Source organism: Haliotis asinina, chromosome 1 (genome assembly GCF_037392515.1).
Source record: "Haliotis asinina isolate JCU_RB_2024 chromosome 1, JCU_Hal_asi_v2, whole genome shotgun sequence".
In the NCBI taxonomy this organism is placed as follows: Eukaryota; Metazoa; Mollusca; class Gastropoda; order Lepetellida; family Haliotidae; genus Haliotis; species Haliotis asinina.
In genome coordinates, this window is record NC_090280.1 from 4,142,928 (window position 1) to 4,161,989 (window position 19,062).

At 42.0% G+C, this 19,062-nt stretch overlaps 2 protein-coding genes and 1 long non-coding RNA gene across 3 annotated transcripts; 1 reads left to right on the plus strand and 2 right to left on the minus strand.

The window, feature by feature from the left end:
* Window positions 1-1,218: 1,218 nt before the first annotated feature.
* LOC137286473 (toll-like receptor 4) lies at window positions 1,219-9,912 on the minus strand. Its single transcript, XM_067818366.1, has 2 exons — window positions 9,817-9,912; window positions 1,219-5,801 (listed from the first exon to the last, which is right to left on the minus strand). The coding sequence occupies exon 2, from the start codon at window positions 5,739-5,741 to the stop codon at window positions 3,216-3,218; it is 2,526 nt and encodes an 841-aa protein (XP_067674467.1). The 5' UTR covers window positions 5,742-5,801; window positions 9,817-9,912; the 3' UTR covers window positions 1,219-3,215.
* A 9-nt stretch (window positions 9,913-9,921) lies between these two features.
* Window positions 9,922-10,965, plus strand: LOC137286483 (uncharacterized). Its single transcript, XR_010956993.1, has 2 exons — window positions 9,922-10,031; window positions 10,110-10,965. It is a non-coding gene; the product is annotated as an uncharacterized lncRNA (long non-coding RNA).
* A 117-nt stretch (window positions 10,966-11,082) lies between these two features.
* LOC137257765 (C-type lectin BML-2-like) lies at window positions 11,083-17,780 on the minus strand. The gene is made up of 5 exons (XM_067795586.1): window positions 17,705-17,780; window positions 16,998-17,069; window positions 14,796-14,868; window positions 13,843-13,916; window positions 11,083-11,324 (listed from the first exon to the last, which is right to left on the minus strand). Exons 1-5 carry the CDS (start codon window positions 17,778-17,780, stop codon window positions 11,083-11,085), a joined length of 537 nt encoding a protein of 178 aa, XP_067651687.1.
* Window positions 17,781-19,062: the final 1,282 nt, after the last annotated feature.

A 19,062-nucleotide genomic window follows, 5' to 3' on the forward strand; every position in this document is an offset into this window, starting at 1 on the left:
TGTCAAGGAACTGTCATCACAAGAGGTATGAGACATCCCCCATGAACCGGAAAATATAACACTCACAAATCTTAAATATTCAATAATCTACTGCCCAAACCGTAAGCAAGTTACAGTCAGTGAAAAACAATTATACTAAACTGAGCCGAGTGACCGGTCAGGCGCAGACGTGACTGATCTTGAATGCAGTTGATGTTTGTACTTTGTGATCCATCACTCCAACTGTAACTCCGTGTATGTGTGTCCCGTCATCACAACAACCAGCCTTTATATATATAGCCACAGATTCTTGAACATTCGAGCACAGAGCGACCACATCGCCATTAACTTAGAACTTTCTCGTTTGGCCGCGTGTTTATCAACAGTCAAAACACATACTCATCCACGGATGATTGCCTACAGGGAGGCAACTCTAAAGTGCTACCTTAAAAGGCGTGCCGCTAAAATACTATTACCGTTGAACACATATGATGTGAAATGTGACCCATAATTACTATCACCTGTTCAATGATTTTACAAATTACAGAAAAGCACACCCAAAGCCAATATTTTACGGACGCCTTTCTCGGTCCAACAACTGTGGTGACTGACGCTAATATAGAGTTATCTTTTCTTGTTAGGCCTGACGGCAAAGGCTCGTCTTGTCTGCGTGTTAATTGGGTAAGTGAGTGGCTTTAGTATTATGCTGCGCTGAGCAATCATCCAGCAATATCACGGCGAGGACAAAAAAAATGGGCTCCACGTATGTGATTTTGTTAATTATAACGTCACATTCAGTCATATGGGGCAATAAAGTTTAAGGTGCTGAACATTGCACCCATGTTCGGAATCGAACCCGGATCTTTGGTGTGACGAGCGAACACTGGCTGTCACAGACCAACGAAATATGATAAGCCCCTTGGCTATCGAGGATGGACTAGTCTCTTCTTTCTGTTAACAATGAGTGAGTCGATATCGGCCATAGCTGACACACAGTGGCCAAGTGAATGTCGCCTTTCGCCACATCAGTGACCTGGCGCCTATATGCATATTGTTGTTCCACAGGTAGCAAGGCTGAAAACGATGTCCATTCTCAATACACTACACAGTCCGTTACAGCAGTAAAGTAAAATATCAAGGTTTTTCAGGACTGAACTTTCAATATGATTTCATTAGCCTCTCTCAATTAACTCCAAATATTAAGTGATACATGATTAGACTAAAACATGACATGACGAGATCGATATAATGACAAGACCATATTGATGGAATGACATGCAGACTGGGAGAATGGCGTGACACTATAGTATACAGGATTAAGTAGGTTGATAGTAGCCAGTGAAAGGTGCCAGGAGGCTTGGGGAGTGATGTACACAGGTGTTTACATGGGTCATAAAGTACGCAACTGTATACTGTATCTCTTGTGATTAATTTTCCCTTGTGTCCATCACCTCACTACTTCCCAACAGTATGCTATCACCTATGTAAACTGTGCACATCACTCCCTACCTACTTAATCCTGTATATTCTTTGGTTGTCAAGCTATTCTGTTGTATAAACAACTCATAATCATTCTCACCTCATCCATTATCTATTGTCCAAACATATATTTCCCAGAATTACTTCTCATGTATCAGTTGCTTGACACAAATGACATAATTATAATCAATGTCAAAACGTCGCCCATAGAGAATAGAGTTGCTATTTATCCATACAAATAGTCCTTATCCTTCATGCCGAAATAAACCAATAACGTTTGTTACGAGTGTGTATTTTCTGTATATTTTGTTATTAATTAAGTAGTAATTATTATTGGGTCACAACATTTAATGTTTTGAATGATAATTATGATGGGTCACATTTCGTTTAATAAATGGTCAACACTCTTAGGATTCTAGTTTTCCGGAATTTATCTGCTCTTAGTTTTCTATGTGTTTACTTCCGGGAGACTTATTCGAGGGCATTCTACAGTGTTGACGATGGTCGTATGTGCCCGAACTTTCGGGAAATAACTGAGTATATATTAAAAGGCTGGTTGCCGTTTTGAGGGGGACACACATTCACATCACTGGAGTTACATCATCGTCATCATCTGTATCCGTCAATGCCTTATCAACACACAGGAACCCGATATCGCACTGTAGGTTAAACATAGACCATAGATATACACTCGCGTCATATATATTAATAGAGTAAAGGAGCAGCAGCTGCCATATTGGATTGTCGTGCAGACATCGACTCGTTTCGATTTCAAGCTGAAATGTACGCAAAGAATTCGGTGACATTCAAAACTATGCACACATACCTCTCAATTATACATGTACCCACACATCCTGCCTCATTTCCACGACATAACACCCATTTTATTAACTTTAATACGTCCTCAAACTCGAAAATCAAACCAAAACACCTCAGGGGTGAACGTTATCCTGCACTCGCATATCTATGGTCTGTGGTCTATGTTTAACCCACAGTGCGATATCGGGTTCCTGTGTATCAACATCATCCGCTGTCAGACCGATCGCTGTGTTTACATTCTGCATGGTTGATTCTATCTCGTACTATGACTTTGGTGAGTTAGCTATACTATATATTTTGTGACCCATTGCCTTAGATTTTGTCTCACTTGTAATGAATTTGTAATCAGCATTGTAAAATTGACTTGTGACCTTGTATACCTTGCTCTCGTTGCATAATAATACATAATTTGAACGTTTATGACTTGTCTTTGTTCTGTTTTGCTGGTCCACAAGGGGATTTCTTACATCGTTTGTCACGGTAAATTCTTAACCGTAACACGTTGATTTAGATGTTCCCAAAAAGGTTGAAAAACGTTCTGCTGTAAGACAAAGACAAACCATGTTAAGTCACCAATTATTGTGAAAGAGACCATCTTAGTTAACATTCTTTCCATTTTCTGTTAATGTATAGCAATATCAAGACGCCAAGGCGTGGCAATATTCAAGGAGTATTTGCATCCATTTCACGTGTAGAATGATTCTGTAGGTTATAGAGACATATGCCTCGATTAACAGCTGAAGAGAGAGAAAGAGCCATTGTGCTGGCGCAGATCATTTTTGTTACACAAAATGACGCGAAATGGCTGACCTACTTTTGCCACTTCAATAAACGACTGAAATGTTTAGTCATTTCACGAAATGACTGACTTAACAATCTGACATTAACATATATATATATATATGATGATTCAGTCACTGGTGTGTTTTTTAAGCACACTATGCTGCTGGATTGAGAATTCTGTCCCTAACACGAACCCACACATCACTGTGGGGACCTGGGAAGTCATCCAGTTGGATGATGTCCTCTTCATCTGTTTCATTCAGGAGCAGTTCCGGGAGCCGAGCATGGTTTACATCCCTTATCAGCAGCAGGATCACCCTGTTGGGGTTCAGGTTGGATATGTAGTAAGTTGTGGACTTCATGATGTAGTAGGACCATGGGTCATCTAAGAAATCGTCTGATATAACCAGTACCGTCTTCCAGCTCTTGTTAATGCTTTCTGCAACATGGTCAGCTACACATGGACCAGGCAGGAAATCTCTTTCGGGTAGAATAAGCCTCAATCCGAGTATTTCCTCCAGCCCTGTGCGTAGATCTTGCATAACAAACTGAAGCTCTTGATCCGAGTGGGCAATGTATGCATCTTTGTTGAAGTCTTGCCTGTTGACTCGCTGGATCCCTCGACCTATGAGAACCATAATATGGTGAGCAATCCTCGTCCAGTTCCGTGACACCAACACGGCACACACAGTCAGAAGAGTTGTGACACACATCAGCAAAATGGCCACAGGAAACCAAAATCGACCTTGACAAGCCGTCCAGTGGTAATTGAACTGTTTGTACACTGTATTGGTTGTTGTAAGGGCGCCGTATTCAGTAACACATGAATAATTCCCATCGCTGTCAAAGGTAACTGACGAGGAAAATAACCAATGCACGAACGCAAGAGACTTGCAAGAGCAGGAGAGGGGATTTCCCATCAGCTTCAGGACCAGCCTGTTCTTCTGCCCGAGATCCTCCAACATCTCCATTGTGTCCTCACTGAAGAAGGTGATGGAGTTGACGGACATGTCAAGAATGTGCAAGTCAGGCAGGTCATTGTTTTGAAAAGGGACAGACACTAAGTTATTTCTCGATACGTTCAGACTTCTCAGTGTTCTGAGAGCTCCCAGGCTCATATACCGCTCGTCATTCCCCGCTATCTCTAAGTAACGCAATGTTCGCATGGTCTTCATTCCCTCAAGCACAGGTCCTCCTTCAATAATGGTGCCCTCGTCCAAGCCCATATTGTTCAAAGAGAGATGCGTCAGATTTGGAAAAGATTTCAAGAAGTCCTCTGTCATCCCCAAACCCTCATTGCCTGAAAAGTCCATTTCATTTACAAGATTTAGCCCGTGAATTGGGCTTACAAAACCCCAAGCTCCATTGTAGGATAGATCTAGTTTTTCTAAATGTGAAGCCCCTGTAATACTGGTTATAAAAAACTTCCCGAAATGAGAACCGATTCCTCTTAATAAACAGATACGAAGATTTGGGGGGAAGGGGACACCCACTTGCAAGTTTGATGCAGAGCTAGTTGAGGACGTCCTGGTAGTTAAAAGACTGGTGGCAGTTTTTGTTACAGTGCCTTCTCCTGAGGTCTCAAAGTGATGTTTACCTACACTTTGATAAGAAACATCAAAATACAACAATTGTTTACATATATGAATTTCGAAATACGTAAATGCATCCCCTAGAATGTTGTTTTTCGATAAGTCTAAATATTTTATACAACGTGACATCACCGGCACAATGGACCTGTCTATGTAGAGGATGTTGTTATAGCGTAGATCTAGATGCTCTATGCAAATATCTGTCAGATGAGTAAATGTTTCCTTGTTTAACAACTGATTTTGAAGTTTTCTATTCCGACTAACATACTTGTTGGCATTTTTCATGAGAACTTGAGATACATTTTTGCCGTTGAGACCAAAGAGTGCGCGTACAGCAAGACCTGTTGGTAGGGTCTGTACATTCTCCAAGATTATTTTTGAAATATGTTTGAAAGGTAGATATGCTTCAACATCAACTGTGATCAACTTGCAATCGTGTACATCCAGTACTTGCACAGATGAATTCTCGAAAACGGAAAATGTATTGTTTTGTATGACGTTGATAGCACAATAAATACAGTCATCATCATTACCGGTCGCAATGTTCAGTGTTACTAGCTTCTTCAAGTACCCAAATCCACGTCCAAATGCGTCACGTTGGAATGTGTCTATTGTCAATGTTTCCAGATTCATTAACCATTTGAAGACCCAGTCCGGTGCGGATCCGCTGATACGGCAGTCGTTGTTACCAAGGTTCAACTCCTTGAGACTTTGCAGAGGTCTGAAGACGTGTTCAGGATAGGTGTCATTATCAAGTTGGAGACTGTTGTGATCAAGGTGTAGACTGAGTAGGCGGTTTAACCCTTTAAACGCTTTCGTTTCCAGTCGTGATACGTGGCTGTATGCAATGGTTAAAGACAGTAGTCGGGGAATACTCACAAACGCGTTGTCAGTGAGAACCGTTATGCTGTTGTAGCTGAGATCCAGGCTGACCGTGTTTGGCGGGAGATCATCTGGTACAGAGGTGAGGTTGAGGTCCTGACAGTCCGCGCGGACTCCACCTAGCTGAGGGGCTGGCAAGATCTGACACGACTTCTGACAGGTGGATACTACAGTTAGACTCAGGATCAGGCCGCACGCAATCTTCATTGTGGATTCAGAGTAAGCTCATCCAGTGCCTGCTGTTGCTCCTCTGCTGTTGTAATGAGTCTGGAAAGGATGAACAACTTCGTCACAATACTGCTCTATACCCTAAATGCCCAAATGCATAAAGGGCAATGTTACGAACTTGAACATTTTGCCTTTCTACGTTGGTTGTACTCAAAGAACAGTCAATCGCAGGCCGTTTTCGCATTTGATGCAAAATCAGTAATGTTTTCAATATTTTTAAAGATATCGCTGTTATATGGAGATACATCCATAATATTTTGAAGTTGTCAAGATGTAATAGAAGATATCATCAATTAATATGTGGGATTAATAGTTGATATCTTGTTATTGTTCTCTCTCCGGGACAATAGTCACTTATCATTTGTGGTTTGCTCTCAAACTGTCAGTTACCACCACTGAAACGTGATGACTGTGACGTTCTGAAGCACGGGAGGTGTGGTTTTTGAGTAATCCTTGTCATCTGAGCAACACATGCCACTACCATCTGAGAATCATCAGCTTGGACAAGATTGCGTTAATGCGTTTGTTACATCTCGCATAGACTAATGTAACAGTCTATTGTATGGTCCATCGGAACACTCTCTCGACAGACTCCAGAAAGTGCAGAGCAGCGCTGCCAGAGTGACCACCAACACCAGACATCGAGATCACATCTTCTCGGTCTAATAAGATCTCTCATTGGCTACCAGTGAGAGTGCGTATTCACTTCAAGATCCGGGTGTTTGTCTTCAAATCGCTGCATGAACTCATATCCACCTACACTCCTATGAGAGATCTTAGATCAAGATCACCAAGAGAACTTGATGTTCCTATGGCAATGGAAAGACACTATGGTGACAGATCCTTATCCAAAGCCGGCCCCTGGCTCTGGAACTGTCTTCCTCGACTTATTCAGGACATTGTCAGCCTAGACTAGTTTAGACAACAACTAAAAGTCCACTTGTTCAACATGGCCTTCTCATAAGCGCCTTTGAGCAATGTGTTGGAAGAGGCGCTATATAAATATTACCTGCAAAACGTCACCGTCCGTGAAGTCGCAGTCCCAGTCGCAGACAAACGTTGACCACTCCAGTCGTTATGTAAATTGTAGCAGTGTCATTAGGAGTATACGGGGTTTTATGCGTCCCGTTTTAGGTTTTATCCACCGACCCGGGCCCATAAAGCCCCGCATAGCCGAATGATAATGCTACAACAAATTTAGCTTACCGTAAGTTTAAATTTCTCAGTATGTTCATAATGTAAATGTAACATGAAATAAACTGAAATTCAGTCATATACTTTACTGACATGGTACTAACTAGTCGATCCACTGGCGATTGAGTGAGTGTTACATTTGGATTCCACAGGAAACCCCAATTTCCGTTTTGTTTAGCAGTGACAGTTAATCCCCTAACAAAGTGACGGTCGAGCACATATCCTTAGAGGGAGGGAAGGGGAGGTTAACGCCACATGCCTTTCACTAACGAGTATCTCATAGGTGCTTTCTAAGTATTTTTTCAAATGTTTCTTGACTAGTTGGCTGAACCAGACATAACGATTCGGGTTGATGATAGAAACGGTATCAGTAATGGAGACCTCCCACGTTGCTTCCGGCTGATCTACTTTCAGAAAGCTCGCTTCATATTCAAATTTAACTAGTGTGTTTAGAACATACCTCCACCCCACCATCCCCCCACCCCCACACACCCTCTCCCCGCTGTGTGTCTCCTGTGTATTAGTATGTATGGGCGAAACTGCATTATCAGTGGTTCGAGTTGCGAGGGGAGACAACCCTAAATACAGCTTGGAGCTATGACGTTTAGTTTCGTATCTGAGAAAAACATGGCGCTGCGAAAGCGATGTACGATATCGTCCGTCAGGTTTATCATTAAAATGCTCAGGTTATTCTGTTTAGAGAGCCATTTCCATCACTATGAATAACATTATTGAGCTTCAAGACTTCTATGCGTGTTTGTCAAATATTACCGAATTCTAGATCACCCACTTGCTGGTTACTGGAAGGACTCGGATGTGGGCCCCCATTGTATAGATAGAGGTATTTTCTTAGTAATCCTACTCGAGTTATAAAATTACAGAGTACCCCATGATGTTGAAGTAACCCATGTCAGAGTCAGGAAAGGTAGGCCATTCCATTGTCCTTACTTAACAGTTGGATATCAGGCAGCACTACATCGATGTCAACCACAAAACTACGATACTGCATTGACATGAAAACACATGTGGGCCCCCTTATTTTTTATCCCTATACAGAAATTTGTGGGTGGGCCCACATTTTAAGAAGATAAATAAATCTGCATTATGTGATCAAAGTCACCTTAAAAACTGAAGTTCTTAAAGTGGACAGATTTATGGGTCCACTTATGTGTTTTTCTTCAGAGATTTTGTAGGTGGGCCCACATTTTGGAAACCAACTAAATCTACTTTTCTTACCATTCAAATGTTACAAAAATGAATCACTCTCACAATGAAAAAATAACACGTTCTGATGATTCTAAATTTTATTCATTCCAGGAGCTATATTATGCATACATCCTTTCCTTTAAGATGATTACTATTATCCCTGTCAATGCATTTCATGATAGTGAAGGAAATTTATCAAATTTCACACTGAATCTGACAGGAAAACTTCAGTCACCAGCACAGATGCTGATTAAATATCTTTGTAGAACTATCAGGGGTAGTTGTGTCAAATTGTAGACAGGAACTATTATACATACATGCTTTCAGTACCATATGTTGGAAATGTTAAGGTAATCTTGAACATTTTGAGGAGTAACAACATGAACAATTTAACGAGAACTGATGCTAGCTATAGTCACTATAGCTGATGGAAACCTCTCAGTATTGTCATACAAAATGAAGCATACCTCATAAATCAATTCACAATGTGTAATATTTAGCAATACGACGAAACATGATTGTGAACATAGAACCATCTTTGTTGTTCCATCTAAACATGATCTCATCAAAACGAGAAGCGAGCTGTTCTTTTGGGACTCCATGCATTGTTTTGAACTTTGCTTTTGCATTGCCCAAAAGTCCTCCGATTGAATTTGTGTGGGCCCCAGTGTTTTTTATCTACGTAACCATCTTTTTGTTTAACAGTGTCATGTTCATACCCTGTATTTTGTAGACAAGTATATGATTTGAGTTCATCTATAATAATTTTGGTGCCAACTTCTACATGGGCAATTATTATTGGCAACAGGGTTTCAGTTGTTCTGTCATACACATTAAACAGAAGAACCTGCCATTGACAGCGTGAGAACCTTTCCACAAAAGGAAACAACTCATGAATATTAATGAGTTTCGCGGGGCACTGCTTAGTGTCTTTTGGTATTGTTTAACTTGTTTAGGAATTATTTCATACATTGCAAGTCAATTCGCCACAATTATATTGAATTTTTGAGTATTTATTTGTAAGATATAATTTATTTGATGTTTTCAAGGTACATTAGTTTCGAATGTGGGCCCACATTCGCCTGAAAGAGGTAGCGGGAGAGAGTAACCTCCCTTGAACCACTTATAATGCGGTTTCGCCGTATGTATGTGTCCCTGTGTGGTGTATTTGTGTGTCTCTCCCTCTGTATGTCTATCGGCTTCTCCCTAAGGTGTGCTCAGGTGCCTTTCGGACATGTCCAGAAACTGCGATTCACCACATTCGCACCATTTCTTTCAACAGGCGTACTTGATATCAAGCTTCCTGCAATAATTCCAACCGAATCATCACCTCTATGAGGCCTAGATTAGCCTGACCTTGTTTCTTCTTATAACATCCTGTTTGGTGTAACACGTCATGTATAATCTATCTCATATAACACGTGACGCCATCAAGTGTCTCAGGATTTTCAATGTCATCCCATTCTCTACCTGTCACTCGACTGTTTGCAGGCCACAGGTCTCTCTCTCTCTTTCTATCTATCTATCTGTCTGTCTCTCTGTCTGTCTCTCTGTCTATCTAAGTATCTAGCTATTTAGCTATCATTTCTTAAATAATTTGAAACTTATGCTAAGTATTTTTACATAGGTCGGTTAAGTGTAAGCGAATATTTACCAGACGATGTCGGGGAGACCGGTCCTCTTCAGCACTGTGATATGTGTCGCCTCGCTATCAGAACAGACTGACATTTCAGATACAGTATTGACTCATGAGTGAAATACTTCCTCGTTTCTCTCGTGAAGGGTTGGGGGCAGGGGGAAGGGGAACTTGATGCCAGCTCTCTCTCGGACGTTTTCCTTCATGCATACAAAAATCCTTATCATGTGATGGTAAGTTATGACTCATGTCATGTGCAATAACTATAATTATTTTCAGGTGTAGTGACTATAACTTTTCTGATTGAACAGGGGTGTTGTTTAAAGGAGGTGTCCGTTCGTGACGTCAGAGGTCACCGCGACAAGAACGGACGGCACGCCACTCATGACTCCAGGGTCGTGGTACAGGAAGACGTCTACTGGTTTTGGGCAACATTACAGTCTGATGTACAACCAGCTCGCCAACCCTTTCCACGCATGTCCTTGTGTTGTACTGCATGGCGTGGTGTTTCAGCTCGACTGATCACATTCCAAGTAATGACGGGATCGCCGTCAGCAGTGGCCATATAAGGCGAAGTTTAGACAGTCTCTCGAGCCATGAGGGAAAAGGATGACAACCGAGGCTTGACACATGTAATGTGCTGTTCAGTATTGTAATTATGCAGCACTTGTAGTGTACTGTTCAACACTTAAAGACTACTATTCAACACTTGCAATGTACTATTCAACACTTGATGTGTACTATTCAACACTTGATGTGTACTATTCAACAGTGGAACCTGAAATGCCTTTATTCTATGAACGCAATACAGGCACAAGTAAGCTTTTAAATTGAAGAACAGTTGATTTTGCAAAATGTTTAAAGAGTTTTCCAAATATACATTTCCTTCTGTATGTAAGCATCACCCAGATATTACAGGTTCGTGGTGAATCATTACAAAATCAGATCTTAGTTGTCGCCTCTCTAAACAAGACTGACGATGACCCATAATCTCAGAAACTGCGTTACCTTCGGAATAACGGTCATTGTTACCTGACTCCTAGTAAGTTGTCAACCGGTTCTTGTTGCGTGGCGATACCTAAGGCCTGAATGTTCTGAATGTCCTGAGTGTCCTGAATGTCCTAAATGACATCAGTCTACAGCAACCGAATAAATAAGTTGGATATGCTTTGGACTTGGTTGGCAGCAATGTCATTCATTGGATCGTCCGGCCCTGACAAAGAGGCAAATATATCTATTACAAAGATGTGTTTTAGGTAATACTATTCACATATGGGATCGTTATTAACAATCGCTGTTTTCTGGGACTGACACCTGGCAAAGAAAGGGGAATAGTGCGTCGCATCTGATGTCGTGCCAGCGTCTGTTCCCGTCACCATGACTCAAGATTATTATACAGTTCTGTATGGTATCACCCACTACTGGCTGGCTGCTTGCCCAGAAGTGTTGGTTGAGACTAGAACCATCTGACCACACCCATGTCCCTTTCTGCTGTACATCAGAACCATCCATCCAGATGTGTGTACCTGGAAAACAAAACCTGTGTGAACAGACATTTTCTCCAGGACCCTCCTCGTCCTCTAAGTGAAATACGTGCGTTAAACAGAGCATAATGTCGTCAGAGTAGCCTATTGGATGAAGCGTCCGTTCCTCATGACGTACACCTGACTTCGATTCCCCGTATGTGAACAATGTGTGAACCCCATTTATGTTGTTTCCCCTGTGATATTGCCAGAATATTGTTAAAACAGGCGTAAAACTAGAACCCACTCAGGATCTGCTGATAATAACAATATCTGCTGATAATATAGCTGGTGTAGTACAAAGGGCAATAGATATGGTTTCGTCCTTTCTGTAAACACCGCGCCACAATATAGCTGGTGTAGTACAAAGGGCAATAGATATGGTTTCGTCCTTTCTGTAAACACCGCGCCACAATATAGCTGGTGTAATACAAAGGGCAATAGATATGGTTTCGTCCTTTCTGTAAACACCGCGCCACAATATAGCTGGTGTAATACAAAGGGCAATAGATATGGTTTCGTCCTTTCTGTAAACACCGCGCCACAATATAGCTGGTGTAATACAAAGGGCAATAGATATGGTTTCGTCCTTTCTGTAAACACCGCGCCACAATATAGCTGGTGTAGTACAAAGGGCAATAGATATGGTTTCGTCCTTTCTGTAAACACCGCGCCACAATATAGCTGGTGTAGTACAAAGGGCAATAGACATGGTTTCGTCCTTTCTGTAAACACCGCGCCACAATATAGCTGGTGTAGTACAAAGGGCAATAGATATGGTTTCGTCCTTTCTGTAAACACCGCGCCACAATATAGCTGGAATATTGCTCGAGTGCGGTGTAAAACTAAACTCACTCACTCACTGAGTAACCCGGATGAATGTGCATCCTCCACTTCCTGCACAGCCGGACAGCCAGTGCAGCATACACGGCCAACAATGTACCTGGACTTCGTAAAGTATCATCGTCGACGACACCAGTGCCACCATATACGGAGCCTGTTCTGGGGCATCGTCATCATCGTGCACGTCTGCAGTGGAGCAGAAACGTTTGTCCATAGACTGCACTGGAGGAGGATCCGGTTTAGTGAGGAGTTTGCAGCTCTTGTTGTATCGCCTTGGTGGCAGGATGCGTGTCTACAGACTGAGAAACTGTATTCGTGAAGTCGATAGATAAGGAGGTGGCCGTGTCATGATGTGGGCGAGAATTTCCTCGAATGGTAGGACAGAGCGTGCACGTGCAGGGAAATGTAACTGCTGCACACTACCGTGATGAACTATTCCAACGTGAGTTTATACACGCAATCAGAAGAAATCTTAAACAATACAACGCCAGAGCGTACACTGCATGTGTTAACCTGGATGTGTTACCAACAACAATGACGATGTGATCTCAACCCCACCGAACGCTTGTGGGATCTGCTAGAGAGATCTGTACGCAACCGACAGCCTCAACCACGACCTATACAACAGTTAAGCCATGCGTTGCAGGACGAGTGGAGCGGAATTCCACAACGCTAGATTCGGCGACCATTTAGTCCATGCCCAGGCTTTGCAGAGCAGTGACTGATCCAGGTAGTTTGTCACAGTGCCTTCACAGATACAGATGTTCCATACACAATAGAGTAGTCACAGACACAGATGTTCCCTACACCACAGTGCCTTCACAGATACAGATGTTCCCTACACAATAGTGTAGTCACAGACACAGATGTTCCCTACACAGTAGTGTAGTCACAGACACAGATGTTCCCTACATCACAGTGCCTTCACAGACACAGATGTTTCCTACACATTAGGTGACTGTATGAAGTGGAGGAAACATGTGCCTTTTATAATTGTGTAAATTTGGCTGTTGTATATTCATTATTTGTTGTGTAATCAGGTTTGTTTTGGCCAGTGTAGCTGTCCTGTGCAATACACGGAAGTTTTACGCCGCTTTTAGCAGTATTCCAGCAATATAACAGCAGGGGACAGCAGAAATAGGCTTCACACATTGTACTTTTGTGGGGAATCGAACCAGGGTCTTCTTCGTGACGAGCAGACGCTTTATCCACTAGGCTACCCCACCGACCCATCGTTACCTTGAAGGTCTTGGAAAAGCTTAAGGGACTAAAATTTAACGGTTGTGGTATGAGGCAGCGTTACACCTTCTGCAAGAGATTCACTGGTCATCCCGTATACCTATGAAGCAGTTGTGTGCTATATTTAGATAGAGTTCTAGAAGTATCAACCGTACTAGGATCCACAGAATATCACACAAAGATCATCAAAGGTCTGCGAGGATCTTGGTAATGGGATATGTATGGGAGCTGCATTAATCTTAGGACCAACAGTACATGCAATTATACCCTGCTAAGGCCTACACAACTTAGTGACTGTTCCTAATGGATGAATATGCCCATCACTACCACAGTTGCTGTAATCACTGTTCTCTACTATAGAGTCCGTGAATGTGTTGGCACTTAGGTTGTACTACCATACCTTTTTATGGATTTGTGGAGTTATGCAGTTGTTACTTACAGCTGTATGGACGTTTCACGCGTACATCTGCAGCTCTGTTACCGCCTGATTCTCGGGTAACCAACAAGTACCACCTAAAAATTTGAAAATTAGCATTACTATGGTGAGATGTAGAGGGGTGGGGCAGGTCTTGATGGGGTTGGGTGTGGTTAGTTAGTTAATAGATATGGTAAACCATAGTTCCACTCGTTCTCTAGTCCATATAAACCACCTCCATGATGTAGTGGTTACAGCGTGCGCTCGGAGAGCGGAGCGGTGGAGGTTCGATCATCGGCCATGTCATACTAAAAGACGTTAAAATATGGTACTTGATGTTCCCTGCCCGGAGCTCGACATTGAGGAGTAAATGTAAGGGCTGGTTGGAGTCAGTATAATGTGTCTGAGTGAGGTATTGATGCTTAACTGCGGTATGGTATCTCAGTGAGGTAGCACTATAAATCGGCTTTAATGTGGGCTAGTACAAGCAAGCATACATGCACACGCATGCACGTCTTCTTAAGAGCGAAATATTCTTCAGTACGACGTTACTCCCCATTTCCCCTCCCTTGACCTCCCCTTTTATAATTTGTTCTTTGCGCCGCACTAAGAAATGTTGAAGCTACGTGACGGCGGTTTGTAAATATCCGAGTCTGGATCAGATCATACAGTGATCGACATCAGGAGCATCGATCTGCACTCGTCCCGTGGTGGTTGCTGGTGATCCGTACCAGCATTTTTAATTGTGTTGTTGATTGACATATGCATTTGAAATATATTTAGATATTGCTCGCCGCCATTCTGACGGAGATAATACCAGCAGGACCTGATGCTTAGACACATTCACGCTGTCATATGTCATACTGATCCTTCTTTGCTGCCAAAGTGGTAACCAACTCGTTCTTGCCCGCGTTGTCTACTCTGGTGAGGTGTCCGTTGTCATTCTCGCACATGGACGCCGCGAGGTTCCTAGTCACCTCGTGAGGTTCCTAGTCAGCTTGTAGCAGAGATTCAGACGTATGTTCCACGTGTAGCCATTGCCACAGGTCTCTACAATAAATTGGTTCACTGAACAACCACTGTGAACTGTAATAAACAATGTGGCAGGCTACAGAATTATAGCTTGCTAGAAGAGACCACTAACAGAACCATGTAGTCATATCCGTCCACATTCGCGACCAACTCATGTTATTCCAGGACAAGCCGAATCTTCTCGGAGGTTGCTAGTCTTGACGCATGCAGGATCCGAGGACATGCTCTGTTCGTCACAACTCGTCCCTTTCCATAATCTTAAAAAATATTCCACTTCGCCCGGAATCACAAAAGTAGGTCACGAATTCGTATCCCAGTGCGAATCACAATACACCACCACCACCACCACCACCACCACCACCATCATCATCATCATCATCATCATCATCATCATCATCATCATCATCATCATCACCACCACCACCATCATCATCATCATCATCATCATCATCATCATCATCATCATCATCATCAGGAACAACAACAACAAAAGCAACAACAACAAACCCACTACAAATGATTCTTTGTCTTAGATACAGATAGCTATTGATTTGTTGCCATTGTTTGTTTGTTTGAGGCTGTCCTATTCTATTTCAGCTGAATAACGGTGGTATTGCATAGAATCCAGTCTACACCAGACAATCCGACAGCGGTTCCGAGAGATCATTGTCATCCCATCCCATCACACCTGGAACTCCATGGTTTCATAAAATAAGCAAACAACTCGTGACATCAACAGTGGTATATCTCACCTAAAAGTGGGCTTCAGCTGAAATTAGGTTTATAAGAAACAGTTCCAAGATCTCTAAAATATACAGTCTCGTAGTTCATACACACGTAGAAATAAAATGTGTAGAGTCCGTCACAAAATGTGTGTTTGTAGCTGTAGAAGGATTTTACTACTACTTCTTTCAGTTTTTCCTCCTTTTTGTCCAGGGCTACCCACTATACTAACTCACCGATGCAATGTCAGGAAGAATGTGTAGAACAGACTATTTTCAGTATCCCATTGTCTATTTGCAATCAGAATGTACGTTAACGTTTAATTCAGACGTTGATCAGCAGGCCCCTAATAAGGTCTGTAACAGTCGGTTTGCAACTCACCTTCACAACAAATGTTTACATATCTGTTACACTAACTGACTTATGTATACCAATGTTGAGGAAGCAGTTAACTGTGCTGCAACAAATTGCTTCCCATATTGTGTATTGTAGCTTTCATTAACACAGGGACAGTTCCTCGCCCCGCTGTTGGGTACAGAGCTAGAACAACTAAAACATGATAAATGCTCTTCATTACGTGCACATAGAGACAATCAGGGCTTGGATATATTTCGACAACTTAAAAAATATTTAAAAAGACATTCATATACAAAACGGATACTTATACGTACTAGCAGAGACAGTAAGTTGTGGATTCCAGCAGTGATTCAAGTCAGTTCTGTAAATTATGTAAATAACATAGAATGTGTGAGAGTCTTCCCTCATCTATTTCATGTAATGTGGTTTGATCACTTTCAGGTCTTTTTTCACATGTTACATTCTCCTAACTTAAAGTTCCCTGGCACCGATGGTATAGCAACTGAGTTTCTAAACCATAAAGTGTCTTCACAGCAGTACATGAGATCAACAGGTATCTATATGTAGCTGACAGTCATCTGGCGTCACTCTTCAAGCCTACTCAACCATTGCCATCACACAAGTCAGAGATCTAACGTTCACTGGGATTTATTTTGTGTCTTCAGACATTGTTAAGCATGTTGGTATTGCACAAATATAACAAAACACTTTACAAAATACATGCATCAATAAAATCCTGACGTATCAACGAGACAGTTTCTCGTTCTGACAGTCTCTTTTGAAACGTTTTAGTCTTCATATTTCCCATCTTAGTGAGAAGCATTTGTAATATTTATATTTATTTCCTAGAGTTTGACAACAATAAGTTTACAGCTACTTCTATGTGAACAACAGCAAACTGAGCTACAGGCGCTAGGGCATGCCCTGAATGCGTCCCTAGGAAGCCCATTTCAGGAGCCCCATGTCGTGATATTAGTGGGTACTGCTAAAATAACGCCAAACTCACTTGCTCACTCGCTCTCACTGAGAAAGTGTATGGGGTCTTTGTTGACTAATGAATAAGTTACCCCGAGTCCAGATGAAGTACAGCATCCCTTCTGATACATGATCCATCTGGGCTTCACCATACACATCTGGTACTGAGTAGGAAAATAGCATGGTCATCATCGTCACATCCAGACTTGCTCAAGTCTCTAAGGTAATTCTTTCCAGCTTAAATGATAATCTCTAACGAATAATAATTAACAGACTGAGGTCTACAGTGTATCTAGACTTGCCTCTCCGAGTGATTGGATTACTATATGTACATCCCTAGGGTTCAGCCTTCAGTGCACCCTCGGGGCAAGGTTACGTCACAGTGTTCTTGTTGATTGTTGTATTTTCAAAATTGATTGATTATAATGTGGTCGGGTTGTACGTGGTACTGAACTGATTCACAGTCGTCGTGTCGTTAAATGTGTTGCAATCCATGTCGAGCGTGTAAACCCATGTGTCGAGTGTGTTAATCCATGTGTCGAGCGTGTTAACCTACGTGGAGAGTGTGTAAATCCACTTGGCGAGTGTGTAAATCCGCCTGGTGGGTGTGTAAACCCGCGTGGGGTGTGTGTAAATCAGTGCATCGTGTCTGTAATGTATAAATCCGTGAGGCGGGTTTGTAAATCCGCATGGAGATGTGTGTAAATCCGCGTTGCGGGTGTGTAAATCCGTGTGTGTAAATTCGCGTATCGTGAGTGTAAATCAGCGTGGCGAATGCACACCGTCTTTATGTTTATACCTCCATAATTGTTCAGTTCTCCAAACGGGTACGCGAAGCTGATTTCTGGCGTCCTCTTGGGTGATATTGTTTCCATTCTATATTCTGTTTGCAGTGAAAATGTACCGATAAAATTCACAACAAAAAGTAGTTCAGATAAAGTGAAATTAAGATTGCGAGTTCTCATATTTTGAGGTTGCCAACTGAACATATAAAATCATGCAACCTAAGATAAATGTTGTTTAAGAAAAGACCATAGATTCATATCGTTATTATTGGTTTGCAAGGAGTAAGCGCACTAGTTAGAACAGTAAAACAAACGCACGTGCGGTACGTGGTGAGCATTAATTTAGACCAACCCTACTTGTTCTCGATGTTTCATTTAATCTGTATATTCCATTGTAATATTTCTCCAAGGTGACAGGGAAACTTGTTAAATCTTCATTGTAAACCAAAAGCCAGTGTTCCTCAATCTGTTTGGTTGAAAATTACGATCCAATTGTTTTCGACTGCAGGAAATTGAAAGGTTATTCGCTGCCAAACTCCGGCGCAGCGATGACTTAGCATAACATCACTGCCACAGGCTAATTTGCATATCACGTGACCGGACTTTTCTCTTGTTTGTAAACAAATGCGCATATTCATAAATAAGTTGACACTGGCATAACGGAAGCGATACGGCGAGGTTTTTATATTGTTTTACACTATTACGAAAGTGTTCTTCTGCAAACTGCGTCAGTAGGGTTTATGACAATACATATTTATATTTCAAACCGGCTTCATCCTTTGCTCCCCATTAGGCTTCGATGACAGCACGTGGAGCCGTATCACCTAAGTAAACAAAGGATCGCTGCGCAAATCAAAATAGTGCTACACGTCTTAGGATAGTTTCTCAGTGAAACTAAACCATTTTAACAACGATGTTTAATTTGATGTGTAGACTCATCAAAAATAAAGAAGTTAACACATTGTATACATAGTATTAAATGGACTGTGTAAGATGTCAGGAATCGTCACATCTTTCTGGCCTGTGGCAGAGATGCTGTGTTGGCTCGCCGAATAGAACTCTGGGTAGGACAGTGATTCGCTGCGGCAAATATCGCACACGATGTATTGTTGCGTCGTCGGTAGTGGTGACGCCATTTAATACTGTGACGTAAAATCGGAACGACGTCACAAATAAACAGATTCCAGATGTTACCATGGGAACCTGCTGAAACGTCCAGCTGATGACACTTCACTGCTTGCAGACAGTAAAACTCATGGTGCACTTTTGTGTCTACAATGTCGATAAACATCATGTGATGGCCAAATTCTGGGTGCTGTTGAGTATTTGAGGCATGGGAATATTTTATTTGACACCACCGCGGTTCAAAATT

Excerpts from the sequence above, each read along its gene's own strand:
- LOC137286473 (XM_067818366.1), bottom strand. The coding sequence starts at position 5,741 with ATGAAGATTGCGTGCGGCCTGATCCTGAGTCTAACTGTAGTATCCACC.
- LOC137257765 (XM_067795586.1), bottom strand. The coding sequence starts at position 17,780 with ATGGAAACAATATCACCCAAGAGGACGCCAGAAATCAGCTTCGCGTAC. Across the intron at positions 17,070-17,704 it reads AGAACTGAACAATTATGGAG|TACCAGATGTGTATGGTGAA; the intron begins GTATAAACATAA and ends TTTCCTACTCAG. Across the intron at positions 14,869-16,997 it reads GTACTTCATCTGGACTCGGG|AGACCTGTGGCAATGGCTAC; the intron begins GTAACTTATTCA and ends AATTTATTGTAG.